The sequence below is a fragment of the Panthera onca genome, chromosome C1, assembly GCF_046562875.1.
Source record: "Panthera onca isolate mPanOnc1 chromosome C1, mPanOnc1 haplotype 2, whole genome shotgun sequence".
Taxonomy (NCBI): domain Eukaryota; kingdom Metazoa; phylum Chordata; class Mammalia; order Carnivora; family Felidae; genus Panthera; species Panthera onca.
Genome location: NC_138346.1, coordinates 215,408,597 through 215,425,591, shown reverse-complemented (window position 1 = coordinate 215,425,591; position 16,995 = coordinate 215,408,597). Strand labels below are relative to the sequence as shown.

At 42.8% G+C, this 16,995-nt stretch overlaps 1 protein-coding gene across 6 annotated transcripts in view; it reads right to left on the bottom strand.

The window, feature by feature from the left end:
- Positions 1 to 16,995, bottom strand: part of RERE (arginine-glutamic acid dipeptide repeats) — a 424,018-nt gene that overhangs the window by 254,235 nt on the left and 152,788 nt on the right. For all 6 annotated transcript variants that reach the window (XM_060621655.3, XM_060621656.3, XM_060621657.3 and 3 more), the window contains exon 2: positions 7,351 to 7,819. In XM_060621655.3, the coding sequence (XP_060477638.1) occupies positions 7,351 to 7,675 (325 nt within the window). In that variant the 5' untranslated portion in view covers positions 7,676 to 7,819. The remainder of the gene's footprint in view (positions 1 to 7,350; positions 7,820 to 16,995) is intronic.

Genomic DNA, 16,995 nt, shown 5'->3' with positions numbered 1-16,995 from the left:
GCTCTACCCACCTGTTATGGACTGAATTGTATTCCCCCAAAATTCAGATGTGAAGTCCTAACCACCAATACTCAGAATGTGACCTTACATTTCAGAAAAAAGCATCAATGCAGATGTAACGAGCTACAATGAGGTGGCCCCTAACACCCTATGTAGCAGGGTGAGGGCCCTAATCCACCGTGATTGGTGTCCTTTTTTGTTTTAATTTTTTTTAATTTCTTTTTTTAATGTTTATTTATTTTTGAAACAGAGCATGAACAGGGGAGGGTCAGAGAGAGAGAGAGAGAGAGAGAGAGAGAAACAGAGAGACAGAGAGAGAGACAGAGTGCAAGTGGGGGAGAGGCAGAGAGAGAGGGAGACACAGAATCTGAAGCAGGCTCCAGGCTCCGAGCTGTCAGCACAGACCCTGACATGGGGCTCGAACTCATGGACTGTGAGATCATGACCTGAGCCAGAGTCGGACGCTTAACCGACTGAGCCACCCAGGCACCCCAATGATTGGTGTCCTTTTAAGCCAAGGAGAAATTTGGGCAGATGCAGAGACAGGCCTACATGGAGAACGCCATATGAAGACTACAGTTGTGCACAAGTCAAGGAACTACCAGAAGCTCAGAAAAGCCTGAAGAAAGAGACACTTTCCTCTTGCCTTCACAAGGAGCATGAAGGACCCTGTCCTTGATCTTGAAGTGCTAGCCTCCAAAACTATGAGACAAGTTATGTCTGTTGTTGAAGGCACTCAGCAGCCCTAGCAAATGGGTACACTGCCTCACTGGGCTTCCTCCTCCCAAATAAGAGGTCTAAAGACGATTATGTAGATATGCAATCACAAGAGAGTCTGGTATGCCAGTGAACACTGTGGACTCGATCCTACTGACAACAGGGATCCACCAAAAGGCATTACGCAGGTTAATATTAGGCTTATTAAGTGCAAACAAACTTGTAACACATGTCAAACCGCTTTCTTGATTCAAGCTGGGCCTTAAAGGTTCCTTTATCCAGAATTTACGTTTCTTGTTACACAAAAAATATTCTTGCTCTCATCAGAAAGTGGGTTGTGCTGCAACCCAAAATAAGAACGCCCCAAGACACCTTCATTTGTATGTCACATCTACCTAAAATTCTTCTACAAGCACAAGAGACATGGATAAAAAGTTATGCATTGAATGCAGTTTTATTTTCTCCAAAAATTTATGTCCTGGAACACCAAATGGCAGAACTTTATTTGTGCTTTTTATTTCTAAGGTTTGTCTTAGTGGTTACCATAGATAAGCTTTCAGTTATTCAGAGAATCAAGACTTGGAAACCAAAGCCAGTCTCTTAGCAGGTCAGAGACCAACCCCTCGGGGAATAATCAGCAGCTACATGTTAAGACATGCCATTTGGTAAAACGCTGGGGACTCTTTTCCCTCTTTAGGAACTTGAATCAAAGGGAAATTATCCATTAGGAAAATAGTTTCATGTTTTAACTTTTTCTTTTTAAATTTTTCATTGAAGTATAACACATACGCAGAAAAGTGCGAAGCATGATAAATTCTCACAGTGTGAACAAACCCACGTAAGCAGCAGCGTCACCACGAAAGAGAACATGACCAGACCCCCGAGGGTGCTATTCGTGCTCCGTTCCAGACACCAGTTACACCCATCAGTGTAGCCAGAACCCGACTTCGGAACACCAAAGATTAGCCTTGCCTATTTGTTAACTTTATATAAAAGGAATCATACAGTGTTATACTTTTTTTGTGTCTACTCAACATTATGCTTAATAGTCTACTTTTAACTTCAATATGTTTTTTAAAATATGCACATTCCATTCTGATTCAAACCAGATTCCCAGGTTTTATTTTGTTTGGTTTGGATTTTTTTCCAGCTTAAATTCCGTTTGTATCAAAAGAAATTAACACCTCAATGTTCAACGTATAATCAATTCTAGTTTCTAGGTCTTTTTTCAGTTCAAGTCCCCAGTTCCTAATAATGAGGAAAATTTGCAAATAAAAAGGGGAAATGTTTTATTTCACCTAAGATTTCATAAACCACAAACTTAAAGTTCTTTGTCTTTTATATATAAAACATATATAAAATTTTATGAAAATTTATCTTCATGAAAAATACGACACTTTCATAAATGTAGAAGGAACACAAATATAACAAACTTGAAAATCCTGAATCTTTCCCCCCAAATGCAAGAAACAGAAAATCAAACTAGTAGGCACTTTTTAAAGAACGTGTTTCCTTATCAAAATAGCAAGCAAACTGATACGCTAAAATTAAAAAGTCTCTCTCAATAATCTGAATTTAATTTTTTGACTATTTTACCTGATCAGGAATTAAAAAAAAAAAAAAAATCATAGTATCTAACTGAAAATAGCGAATACACTCGGTGAGAATGTAAATGGGTACAGCCACTCACTATGGAAAATGGTTTGGAAATTCCTCAAAAAACTAAAACAGAACCACCGTATGATCCAGCAATTCTACCTCTGGGTATTTAGCCAAAGGAAATGAAATGACTATCTAGAAGAGAGATCCATACCCTTATGTTCACTGCAGCATTATTTACAATAGCCAAGAAATGGAAATAACCTAAGTGTCCACCAATGGACGAATGAAAAAAGAAGATGTGGCGTATACATAAACAATATTATTCAGCCATCATAAAGGGACCAGGAGGGTTGGGGGTGGAATCCTGACACCATGGATAAAACTTGAGGGCATTATGCTAAGTGAAAGAGACAGAAAAACACAAATACTGTGTGGTCTCACCTAGACATGGAATCTAACAACACCAAACTCATAGAAACAGAGACCAGGAGAAGAGATTACTACTTGCCACAGGGAGAGAGGGGGGCAGAGGTTATAGGGGATGGTTGAAGGTGGTCAAAGGATACAAACTTCCATCTACAAGATGAAAAAGTTTGGGGGATATTATGTACGGCATGGTGACTACAGTTAACGATACTGCACTGCATGTTTGAAAGTTGTTAAAAGAGCAAATTTTAGAAGTTCTCACCACACACATACACACACACACACACACACACACACACACGTACCTATATGTGGTAATGGACAAGTTAACTAATCTTACTGTGGTAATCGTTCTGCAATGTATACATATACAAAATCACTATATTGTACATCCTGAACAATATTATATATCAATTATCTCAATAAAGCTGGGGGAGGGGAATTAGAAAATAGTGGAAAGAAATTAATATGCCACCCACAGCAAACTTTAAAAATCAATATCCTATGCTAAAGAAGCCCGTAAGGGAAATCTGGCTGCACATAGCTGTGTAATAAATCAATTTGTTACCGTGACAGCCATCTCAAAAATAGAGTAATGGTTGATAGACAACAAAGAAGTCAGATTAGACATGGGGACAATATATAATAGAGCCCCACGAGCTTTTTGGTTTTGGTTTTTATTTTACAACAAGTCTGTTAAATCATTCATTGGCAAATAAATGATTCAAGATAGACTTCCATGAGCATTATTTTAATCCTGACATCATTAATCAGTTAATAAATTTTTGAAAGGTTTTCAGAATTTTATTTATTCAACAAATATTTGGTACACGTAGTGGTGTGCTATGTGTAAACCACTGTCATAGGTGCCAAGAATTCAATGATAGGCAAAAAAAAAAAAAAAAAAAAAAAAAAACAGATCTTTTTCCTCTATGGAGGAGGGAGACAAATATTAATCCCAAAATAACAGAAATAAACAGAAAATTATCAGTTGTAAGCTCTAGAAGAAAAGATACTTAATGCTGTGACAGTGTTTATTAAGAAAATCTGTGTAACCTGGGAGAGGAAAGGCAGTGACACTGAAATGGGAACACTGAAAAAAGAATAGGAAAGAAGGAAATCTGTCTGTATGCAGGTATGGGGGGGGACTCACTAGCCTGAGGCAAAAGCAAGTGCAAAGGGCCGGAGGCAGGAAGTAACATGGGCAATGAGTACATTCAGGTCTATCCTGCTGAGCTCCTAAGGACAAAATAAAAATAACTCCAGAGATGAACAGCAGGGGCATGAAAGAGCTCGTTGTGACCATGCATAAAATTAAATTTTAGCTAGTGACAAATTCTAAATCATACCCATTTTCTCAAAAAAATCTCATTCTTCTCAGACCAGATAATCTGAATATAGATAGACCTGTCCCCCTAGGACAAGGAAGTACAGTTAGAGGCTAGGTTTGTTTTTTGGTTTTTTTTTTTTAATCCTCACTGTGGGGCTTGTTCTTATAGTGGGAACTATCTATGTTTTACACTTAATCTGAGTATTAAAACCAATTCACAAAAACAGAAAGCAAAAACACAAAACTTAATGTGTTTTATGTCCTAAAGAAACCAACAAGCATAAAAGATCTAATCTTCAGAACAGAATAATACACTGAAGAAATCCCTTATGACGTCCTATGGAGTTCCTACCTAAACATTTCAGATGTAACTAAGCATACAGAATCTCTGTGACGGGGTGAGAATGGTTTTTCATCACTAACAAAAGATGGTACTATAGTGCTCTGCGCCAAGAAAGAAAAAGACAAGAAGACAAAAGAAAGGAGAAAAATCAAGTCCCATCTGGGAATCTAAACACAGCGCCACGCTTGTGTAAACATAAAAATAGGCAGTGTTTAACAACCCTCCAGTTAGAAAGAAGCTATCTGGAGACAGCAACCAAGCCCTTCAACTTCAAAAGCCTCTCCTAAAAAGGAAGGGGCGCGGGGGGGGGGGGGGGGGGGGGGAGAACACCGAAGGTCAAGGTTAGTCTCCTCACCAAAGAGCCAAACATCCACCGGACCCGGCAATGTGCCAGTGCCAGGCACGACACCGTCACCCTCCCAAGTACGAGGGGCACCTCACGCAAAGTGGTTATGCTCTGAGTGTCACAGAAAACTTTCAAATCCTTTGGGTTTTCATAGATTCTTCATAACATATTTAGCTTCCCGAGAAAGCATACCTTTTTGATATTTCACAACGGTCCTCAGATTCACTGAACAATGCCTGCCTCCATAAATATTCTCAGCTCAATTCCAAAACACTTTAAGAACTCACTGTTTTGTAAATAAGCCGCGAGCAACTTTCTTTCACATACTCTTCCAAACATCAAGTAGGAAGGATTTCTATTATCCCGCAGAAGGTGCAGAATGAAAGTGCAGTGGCTCTCGAACTACTTTTCTTAACACTGGTTTCTCTTAGGGAGATAATCAGCAGAAAGAGGGTACCACAATCCCATAAATGGGAAAAACAGCAGGATTTGTGGGGGGTTTTTTAAACGTTACAGAAGTTTCCTCAACTGCAGGACTTCTCAGGGTCATTCACCATGAATCTCTTAGGACAGGGATAGGACGTGCAGCGTTTCCCACGTGTACCGGACAACAAATACTCACGGGAAGCACCGCCACTGACACAGGAGTAACGTTCCATCGAGAAAGACGGCCATTCGGCACCGCAAGAGGCAGTTGGCCTTTTGACCATGACCCAAACGATCACATCACCGCATTGAATTGTTATGTATCATGAGAAAAGAACAGTAAGATATTTCCTTATTTCTTTTAATGTTTATTTATTTATTTTGAGAGAGTGTGTGTGCATGCATGCAAGCAGGGGAGGAGCAGAGAGAGAGAGAGAGAGAGAGAGAGAGAGAGAGAGAGAGAGAGAGAGAACCCCAAGCGGGCTCCACGCTGTCAGTGCAGAGCCCGACGTGGGGCTCAAACTCACAAACCGTGAGATCAAGATCATGACTTGAGCCAAAACCAAGAGTCAAGACACTTAACCAACCGAGCCCCAGATCTTTCCCTATTTTTAAGTTACAATACTATAATCTGTACCTAAAGAAGTTAACACATTCTATTCCTTTCTCATGATTTAGAACTGAACAGGCCCACAAGTTATCCATGGTAACTCTATAATGAGATATTCTTCAGTGGCTCAGAAATTCTTACTGTGCAATACCTAAGTCTGTAAAATCACAGACACAGACAGCAGTATAACCGACACGTGACTCGACTGGGACTCTATCTCCGCAGCAGAGCCCCGGCTTCTCTGAAACCTAACGCTGATCACTTTTACATCACATAAATATCTTCTCAGTCACTCATCAACCAATAAATTGTAGCTGTGACTACAAGTGTAACTGTGTAAGTTCTAATCTTGATTATCTTTGGAAATTCAAAACAAACTCCTACACAAGGAAAAATTCCAGTACTTCATGCAAAGTTCAGCAAACTGACGGCACTCCTCAGTAGAACAACGGCACCAGATTAACGACATAACATCATTTCTTCAATCTCCCTTTCCTGGAAAAACAGCAAACCGGAGTCTTTTGGCGGGAGGGCGGGGGGGGGGGGGGGGGGGTAGTGAGAGACAGACAGAACCTCAAGCAGGCTCCACACTCAGCACAGAGCCCGACATGGGGCTCAATCCCACGACCCTGGGATCATAACCTGAGCCAAAATCAAACACTGGACACTCAACCGACTGAGCCACCCAGGCACCCTAACCCTAAACCCTCCAACCAGGAGGTTTTTAATTCTTAATTCCATCTCCTATGAAATTCATGTCACTGCTCAGCATTATAATTCAAACAAAATGATTGTAGCTAGTGTTACGGACTTCTGTAAGAAAAGTACCTGAACACAAACAACACATTACGTGAAAAAGGAAAGTTTTGCTGGCGTCCGCAGGTTCTCATGCACTGGTTTCCCTGCATCTCATCTGAAAGCTGGGTCCGTCTCTCTCTGAACAATACCTTGAACCTCAACATACTGAGTAAACTATAGGAAATCATCTGGAAAACAAAGCAAGTTAGTTGTCTTCATCTATCATTATTGGTCAGAGATCCTGAAGCTCAGTGACTTGGAAAAGGAGGTTATCAGGAGAAATTTACTTTGGTTTAAAGGTCTTTCCAAATATTTCTTGAGCTTCTGCTCACTCCTGTGGCCAATGTGAAACACCTGCTTCTAAGAATCTTAAAGTTTACTTGCCCCACCAGGTATTCTATTCTGCAGGGTCACCACTGCCTGTGTTTGAAGATAAAAAGCAAGGAGGAAATGAAAAGAGGAAATGTACTGAGTAGACGTTGAAGGGAGAGAAGCAGCAAGAGGGGACCCAAGGAAAGAACTGACGTGCACAGCGAGCACGGAAGACCAAGTTGAGGCCGACGCAAGCAAGAAGCCAGCGGACCCAACTGCCCAAAAGCGGGTCAGTGTGTTTCCTACCTTGATGTCTCCTACCCCAAACTACCATCTCCTTTTCTGGGTCCCCTGCCGTCCCTACCACGTAAAGTGGCATGTGAATGCTGATGTCCTTCTCCAGCACAAACACTGTGAAGGCCAAATGCAACGCTGCTTACCTCCTGGTCTGTAGACAACATCATCCTCAGTGATGTAGGATGTTATCTCGCCGGTGTCTGTCCTTTCGTAGCGAGATTTTTTTTTCGGTGGTTTCTTTTTGTTCTTCTTGGTGGACTCCTCCGTGGTGGCACTATTGTTGTCATTATCCTCATCTTCACTGTGATCGCTCTCGGCATAATTTTTGGCTCCTCCTTCCAAGGTACAGCTCCTGCGTGGCCTTGAATTCTCACTCTCTCTTGCTTTGTCTCGTTTATCTCTCTCTCGGTCCCGATCTCGGTCCCGGTCCTTCTCTTTGTCTTTGTCTTTGTCTTTGTCAGCTGTCATGATTCGCCACGTGCCTTCTTCTGTCCTCTCACGGCTAGGCCTCCGTGAAAGGTAGACAGTAAGCCTGGGCTTCAGTCTTCTGAATTTCTCACTCAATTCCAGGGAAAATCCAACCACTCCAACTACCCCAATGCTTCAAAAACGCTAGGCAACAAAAGAGAGAAAGAAAAGGATTTTACTTTAACATCTTCTCATATTTCCTTCCTAAGGTGGTGTTTTGTTACATTAATCTCTTACTTGCTTTTTAGCCCTAAAAACTTCTCATGGGCCACAGGAAAAAAGGTAGGACAAATGACACAAAGTTTAACTATATGCAGTTTTGGTCTCAGCTAGCATATGGTTTGGGATTTACTACCGCACCAAAAATGAAAACGTCTGAATGCATACTAGTAAACCACACTTTCTGTACACCGTTTTCTTCTTTTTAAGGAAAAAGTGAAATATACCCTGGTAGAAAACATACAATGGGTACAATTATCCAAAAGGAGCTTCATAACCCACAATATTAATTTGAAAGGGCAAGAACCTATATACTAAAACTATTTCCACCTGGAAAACCAATAATCTGGACAGACTCAAAATATGTCTCAAGATGTCTCTCACAGGGTACTATCTTCGGAAAACTTTCTAGCCACATTCCAGAGCTCCTCTCAAGAATAAACCAAGTGCTGACGCAAACAAAAGTGATGACCACAAGATTCTTTTGCCTCCAATGTACCTTTTCCCATCTCCGAAGTCTACTATTCTATTTATTTTCCATGAAAAATGGTACCTCTGAAGATACATTATCTCTGCCTGAACAAAACATAACAGCTTCCAAAAACAATCTTCCATGTTTAGGGAATATTAGGTAGTTTTTACATTCTTCCAAATTTCCATTCTTAGTAATTTCCCTAATAAACTCCTCCCTAGAACTAAACCCAACAAGGAAAGCCTGAAGTTCTTAAGACTTTACAATGAGAAGATAGAGTCCCAAATTCCAACCCAACACGGTTCCTAACAAAAAGTTTATAGGAGGGGGGGAGGACAACAGATGGACACAGACTGTTTTGTTTACCAGTCAGTTTTTGGACAGTCATAATCGCCAGTAATTTATCTTTTGCAGTCCTGTATCATCTTCTTTCATTTGCTCAACAATCTGTACTTAACACTATCTATGTGCCAGGTGTTCGGAACTGAAGATACAATGACGGAAAAACTCAAGAGTCCTCGCCCTCAATGCTCTAATGCCAAAAAAGCAAACTGATCAATATGAGAACCATCTGTTTCTCGTGTTACTAGGGCCGGATAAGAAACAACATATGCAAACAAACAAAAGATCGGTCCTCTTTACTTAGACAGCAACAAACAAATCAGCTTGCAATTACATGCCTTAGACACAGAGAAAATTCTCTTCGGTCACGCCAAAACCATAAAAATTATCATATACTCTCTCCAAAGCTCTTAGGTCAAATCTGACACCAGAAAAGACCTTTCCATAAGCACCTCAACTATCCTTAGGCATTCGAGAAAATAAAAAATGTTCACAACCACCTATGGGAGACAGACCCATGAAGGAGCAAATAAAGCTGATCATTTAAAACAGAGTCAGAAAGGGGCGCCTGGGTGGCTCAGTCGGTTAAGCGTCCGACTTCAGCTCAGGTCACGATCTCGCGGTCCGTGAGTTCGAGCCCCACGTCAGGCTCTGGGCTGATGGCTCGGAGCCTGGAGGCTGCTTCCGATTCTGTGTATCCCTCTCTCTCTGCCCCTCCCCCGTTCATGCTCTGTCTCTCTCTGTCTCAAAAATAAAAATAAACATTAAAAATAAATAAATAAATAAATAAATAAAATAAAACAGAGTCAGAAGGGGGAAAGCATGTAGCACAAACCTAGATTGCTTCCTTCTACACGGGAAATATGCTTCTAGATAGGATTTCCATTTTCTAAACATATTTTAAGAAAATGAAAAATTATCTTAGTGCCTGCAAAAGTTCTGCCCATATGAATCATCCGCTAAACAGACAGTAATATACTCCTAAGTCCCTGTAGGCCACTAGTGTTAGCAATTGAAAATACTCAAAGAGACATATTACTTTCTCCACTGGGCTTAAGTTAAAGCATGAACAAGCCAATCATGCAAGAAAGAAAACTATCAGCTAACGCCGTTGTTAAAACATTCCTCTTTGACACTGAAAAACATACCAAGGTCTCCCGGGAATCCGAAAGAACAAGGGCTTAGGCTGAAAACCTCGCAGATGTATTTCAGGACAGACATCTGATGAATTTAAGAAAAAGACCATTCTCTCCAGGGTTAAGAAGATAACCAGAAAATTATGTAAAAATATTATTTCAGCACTCAAAAAAGAAAAAAATAGTAAGTCCAAATTATACATCCAACACCACTCCCTACAAAATCATATACTAGCTTCTATTTACAAAGAAATTTGAGTTGCTTCTGCCAAGAGTAAGCAAGAAAGAAAAATTCAAGAAAAAACAGAGAAAGCATCCACAAAATGAAATCCCGTGTGTGTATCCAACTTTCAGGTAACTAAGAACAGTGATAATCCAAAACAAAAGTCAATTACCATTTACATTTGGCTCTAAAATACAGTGCAGTGGGGATATTTTTCTCCCTCTGCATTTCCCATACTAATCATAATTTTTCTGAGCTTCATCTCACAATGACCAACATACAACAATAATGTGACATTTAAGGAAAGGGACCCAGAGAGAAGCCAGATGGCACTGAGAAGGGTAGTTGTCACTTCAATTTGCTAGAAAAGATTTACCATTACAACAACAGCGTTTTTGTTAACAACACCGGGTTCACAGCAGATTCCTGCCATGATCTCACTCAGTTCTTTTTCTCAACTCAGTGAAGTGAACCAGACAGAAGTCACTGTCCCCACTTTACAGACTACAGAAGGGCAACTGAGAAGAGATCATGTGCACAAAGCCACACACCCAATGATTCTTCCAAAGGGAAAGCAGTTCTACAGGTAAACCCCATCCAACCTGAACAACCTACTCCTCAGGTTACAATCTATGTTCCCAGGGTCACCAGCTCTTCATAGGTGCTAACTTTTCCTACAGGCATCCAGGCTGATAATTCACACAGACAGATTTAGGAAACCTGTCTTTGCCCTTCCCTTCCAGAAAAGAAATTCTTGTCCACTAAGAAAGACAAAAACGTTGAAAGTGTCTCTGTCAACCCACTGCTCCACCCACTTGAACAGAAAGCAGTAGAACATATTGTAACAAATAACACGAGAGAAAAGCTACTCTATAACATGTTCAGATTCACAACAATCTTCATTTATTCACAGAACAAATGTCTACCAAACCCCTGCTGCGTACTAGTTACCGTTCTAGGTGTGAGGAGAGTAGCAAAGAACCACGAACTCCCTGCCCTCGTGGCATTTATGTTTTAGGGAGTGGGGAAAAGAATCATACTCAAAAGAATAATACATATATAGTACACGAAAAGATCTTACATGGGGAATCCAAGGGGGACATAGAGTATGGGTACATTGCAATTTTAAATGATGGTCGGGGAAGCCCTCAGGGTTTGCCCCGAGCAAGACATTTAGAGAAAACGCGTAAGGACACACGAAGGGAGAGCATTCCAGCAGAGGGAAAGCAGGTGCAAATGTCCAGAGGCAAGAGTGAGCTGGGCACACTCAGGACATAGGAGGCTGCAGTGGTATGAGAAAGAGAGAAGCAGCTGGAGAGGAGATGGGGGTGGGGGGTGGGAGGGCTGGATCCTGCCTTGTAGGCCAGAGTAAGAACTTTGATGCCTTTACTCAAGTGCCATGATGTGACATGCAGTGACTCGAATGACACTTGAGCCACTGCGGGGATCTGAGCAACAGAGCAAGAAGACATGATCTGACTTCTGTTCAAGATCACTCTGGCCAGTGAGAAAAATCCTGAAGGGATGCACGTGTTGCAGCACGAAGACCGGCCAGGGAGGCAGCCGGCTACAACAGGCCAGGTAAGCGGCGAAGGCAGCTGGGGCAGACTGGCACGGTGGTGGCAGAGAGGGGACAAGTCCTGTTTTCCATGTATCTTTAAGATAAGGCTCAAACAGGATGTGCTGACAAACCGGGAGGTGAGGTGTGAGAGAAAGAAGTCAGGAACAACCCCAAGCTTTCTGGCATGAGCCACTGGGCGAATGAAGCTGACGTTTACGCAAGTTCTGGAAGGAAGATCAGGAGCTCAGGTATGAACATGCAGAGTTTGAGAAGCCTATAAAAACCACATGAAGATTTTCAGAGGTCCAGGCTGGAGACCAAAACTTACTTTTTAATTTAGTTTTGAAAGCCACGAGATTGTGTGATGTCACCAAGGAAGCGAAGGTGAATAGTTTTTCTGATAAAAATTTTTTAAGCCCACAAAAACATGTACTGCTCATGCTGGAGTGGAGAGGATCTTCAAAACAGACTTACAACTCACATTTCCAAAAGCAGTACCCCTAGGACTCGTGGCAAACACATCCTCCTCTCACTGGTTTCCACACTCGTCAGGTTGTGTTTCGTCACCTCATCGCAACTGCTAAATCCGGGCAGCCGGCCTGGCTCTGTCTTCCGCTAATCGGAGTCCAAGGCCTTCAAGAGTCGGTGATACGGAAGCACTCTTTCTGACTTCAGGTGACCGCACCTTCCGTACAAACATCGCTCGCCCCTTCAAAATCAGGCCAACAACCCACCCGCAAACCCCTCACTACCGATCCGAGCCGATGCAGATAAAAACCTAAAAATTCAGTCACGCTCAGGGCCGAAACCACACTTAAGAAACCCACTTCCTGGGGCGCCTGGGTGGCTCGGTCTGTTGGGCGGCCGATTTCGGCTCAGGTCATGATCTCGAGGTCCGTGAGTTCGAGCCCCGCGTCGGGCTCTGTGCTGACAGCTCAGAGCCTGGAGCCTGTTTCAGATTCTATGTCTCCCTCTCTCTGACCCTCCCCTGTTCATGCTCTGTCTCTCCCTGTCTCAAAAATAAATAAAACATTAAAAAAAAAAAAAAAAATTAAAAAAAAAAAAAAAGAAACCCACTTCCTGATACTATCCAAGCAGGTCCCAGAAGGTCAGGCCCAGCACAGAACTGGGCTGAGAAGCCAAGACCCAAGTTCTTGGCAGTGCCATGTGCTGTCCTGCCTTGGGCAAATCGCTCTACCTCTCTGAATCCGTTTCCCTGCTGTAAAACGGGGACGACAGCTAGCCACGCCACGAGAGCTGCTGTAAGGATTAAGTTAATTAAGCATACCATATGGAGATGCGCTCACAGATTGCAAAGCGCTCTACAAATGTAAACTCTCAACAGTAGATAATCCCCAATAGTACACTGTGCCATGCAAGACATAAATGGAGCCCAACACCATCCACACCCTCAAGAACTTATCTTCTCTTGAGGGGAAGTGGGGGTTCTACTGCACAATTAAGAACCAGATTGTGTAAAATTGACTACATATAACAAAAATTCAAACAGATCCTCTCTGGGATCATGGAAAACTCACTTATCCATGAAAACTTGCCTCTCCCTCCTGACTTTTCACTCCCTGAATTCCAATCATCTCACTTACTCAAGCCAGATTCCACAGGACACTAGACTCACCAAATGCAGCTAGTGAAGTACACATAATTCAGAGCAAGAAATATTTACGTGTGTCACATGCCTAACCACACACCAGGCATTTTGCTCAGCTCTTCGGGTCTCCCAATCACATGCCGAATCTCTGATTTATCCGTTGCTCCAGACGAAATGTAACAAGCCATCATCTTTCGCATAGATTAATATACAACTGCCTTCTAACCGGTCTCTGTGACTAAAATTGTTTGTTTTTGCCTTCCTTCCGATTCATCCTGCAGTGCAACCAGCCAGCAGCTCTGACAACCGCACCACTTTTTTAAAACAACTTTCTAGAGATACAATTCACACAACACAATTCAGCCCTTAAAGTGCAATTCACTATCCATCACCCCTTTCCAAAGACTGCAGGGACCTTCACATCCTGACTGTCCCTTCACTTGTCCAGCCCCATCGCCACCTCTCCCGTATGCTCCAGCTACCTCAAAACACTTCCTTCCATCTCAGGAACCTATCTGCTCAGAATAATCGTCCCCTCCCCTCGGTCTACCTAACCTCAGCTCAAATTCAGGCCCTCAGGCATGTCTGCTGCCCAACTCCAGGAAGGCTCCCAGACAGACCAGAGTCCAGACTCCCACTGTTCCCCATCCTGCCTATAAAAGGACCCTCGCGGACCCCACTACTGTCATCATCGTTGTTTTAATTTTTTAAAAAAAAATTTTGATGTTTATTTTTTATTTTTGAGAGAGAGAGAGAAAGAGAGAGACAGAGTGCAAGCAGGAGAAGCAGAGAGAGAGGGAGACACAGAATCCAACGCAGGCTCCATCCAGGCTCTGAGCTGTCAGCGCAGAGCCCGATGCGGGGCTCAAACCCACGAACCGTGAGATCATGACCTGAGCCGAAAATCAGACACTTAGCCAACTGAGCCACCCAAGCACCCCACGTCATCTGTTGTTAACCTGTGTCCTTTCTCCACCACCTGACAAGGACCATACCTACCTATCACATGCTCACTGAAACAACTCCCACTAAAGCCATTTCCTCTCTGTCACTGGAGAGCTGTCCACCTCATTACCATCTGGCCATTCAGCATCCCCTGAGAGGGCTGACCACACACCCTCCTTCTGGAAAGGCTTTTTGCCTTTGGCTTACCTGGCACGGTCCTCTCCTGAGCCTACCTGCCTGACCCTTGGCCCCCAGCCGGGCCAGCCAGTGCAGGAGTTCCACAGGGCCCTGTGCGGGGCCCCCTTCTCCCAACGTCCATCCTGGTCAATCTCCTACACTTCCGTCGGTCCACACACACCACATACACACAGGTGATCCCCAAATGTGTCTACCAAACTTCGGCAGAGTGAAGACTGTCCACCTGAAGTCTCCTCCCGGAGGTCTCCAAAGTGTCCCCAGCATATCCAAACTAAAGGCACACTCTGGCCCCAAATGAGCCCCTCTTCTAGATGGTCTCTCCCGGTGACTAGTTCCCCTGCCCATCCTTGCTACGCAAGAGAGGCAACATCTTTACTGCCCACCTTTCATCCTGACGTCAACAAATCCCGTCACCGTTACCTCGTAAGTTTCTCTCAAGCTCCTCTACTTCAGGACGCCTCCAACACCACAACCTCAGTTAAAGTTACTAGGACAGGGGTGCCTGGGGGGCTCAGTCGGTTAGGCGTCCGACCTCGGCTCAGGTCACGATCTCACGGTCTGTGGGTTCGAGCCCCGCATCGGGCTCTGTGCAGACAGCTCAGAGCCTGGAGCCTGCTTCGGATTCTGTGTTTTCCGCTCTCTCTCTGCCCTTCCCCTCCTCACGCTCTGTCCAAATCTCTCTCAAAAAAATAAACATTTAAAAAAATTGTTTTTAATTATTCATGAAAAAAATAGGTCATATGATCAACCTAACCCCATTCAGTAGGTACTATTGTTACGTACATTTTCCCAAAGCAAAAGCAAGCACAGACAGGCTGAGCAAGCTGACCAAAAATCACACAACTATGTGTTATATCTAGAATATGAACCCAGGCCACTGACTCCAGAGCCTAGACTCTTAACCACAAGGCCATATTGCCTTAAATTACCCGTCCTTAAAAGCCAAGCTATCCAAAGGGTGTCACTGTAGGCCCTTGACATGAAAACAGCATTTTGGGAACATTCACCTTGTCTGGCTGGAGGTATTTTCCATTAAGAGTTGTTAGTACTATCCATACAAGCTTGCTTTCAAACCCACTCTCTGAAAGTCTAACTAGATCAGGAACCAAAGCACCTCAAGAACATCTGCCTTTGCCATTTCTGCATTTACCATTCTCCTTTAGGAGCAAAAGGAGATGGTCCCCACACAGAAGACCTAAGAAAACTGCCCAAGAAATATGGGGTCAGCAGATCTGTGAACCCTGGCAGAGGTAAGACTGTGTTTTATCTAAAACTGATGTGGTACTAGAAGCAGGTTGTGAAGTTCTTCCCCCAGACAAACCCAACCGTACAGGCAAATGGCTGGCTACACACGCCCCTCCCACGATTCTCTACATTTGGGGTTAATGAATATTGAAACTCCCATCAATCCTGAGTTCGTACCCTCATCCCTAGAGCACGCGTCTTATTGAAAGAATCTACACAATGGAGATGGGATGTACTAGCCAAATTCGGAGAGGGAACTTTGTGGCACCAAAACATAAGGAAGCACAGAATGAGCGCCCCTTATTCAGAAGTGGAGGTAATGCTTAAAGGAACACTTCCCCCCTCAGAAACTTGGGGGGAGAACTGAAAGAATGAAGATGAGTGGACTCTGACAAATATATTCATTTCTTCCAAAAAGACAGAATAACAAAACACAGGACCTACAAAAGGTTTGGAAAGCACCTAGAACAGCAAAACTCTAGATTACAATTAACAACTCAATTAAAATTAAATAACAAACAATATCCAATCTTCTTATTTGAAGTAGGAGTAAGGAATTCCAAAAGATGAGGTGCCTAAGCAGGTTTCCATACATAAACGAGAAAACAAATAACCAATCGACCCATCATCCTTTTCTTTAAAGAACACACAAACTCATTTAATATAAGCAATCGTTGTCCTATACTGTTAAATGTGAAATTCTGCCAAATCCACACAGAATTTTTTACTTTGCACACTACCTACAGTTGTGTCCCTGCTGCTCAGTAGGTTAAGGAAAATTCACCGTCGCTCTAAACCAGGCCTACTCAACTGTGGCAAGGTAAACATTTGGGGTCAGATCATTCTTTGTTGTGTGGAAGCGGACCGCCGTCCTGTGCATTATCCCTGGTCTCTACCCATGGTAGATCCTAACAGCACAACCCACTGCTCCAGTCAGGACAATAAAAAAGAACTCCAAATATTGCCACATATCATCTGAGAAGCAAAACTGCTTACAAAGGAGAACCACTGCTTTAAAGAAATAAAATTATTTGTCTATCACAGAGATTTCAAGGGGTTAAACATCTGTGTTGCTTTATTCATAATTATGCTTGACTAACATGCAACCCATAAAACTAACACCATTACAAAAACTGTAAGATGGCATGTTCTTTGTTCTCTGAAATAAGCTAGACTAATTCAAAGCACTGCCTGAAATAGTAATTACACAGGTGTCTAAAGCTGAATTAGGAAAACAGAAGTAACATATCCTGAAAATCTTGATGTTTTCTGGCAAGCCCTGAAGATTGTTAGGGGTAATATTACTCATTGGTGAGTTGCCTGATTGTGGGGCCAAGTGGATGCTTCTGTTATCATACAACTGAAGAGAA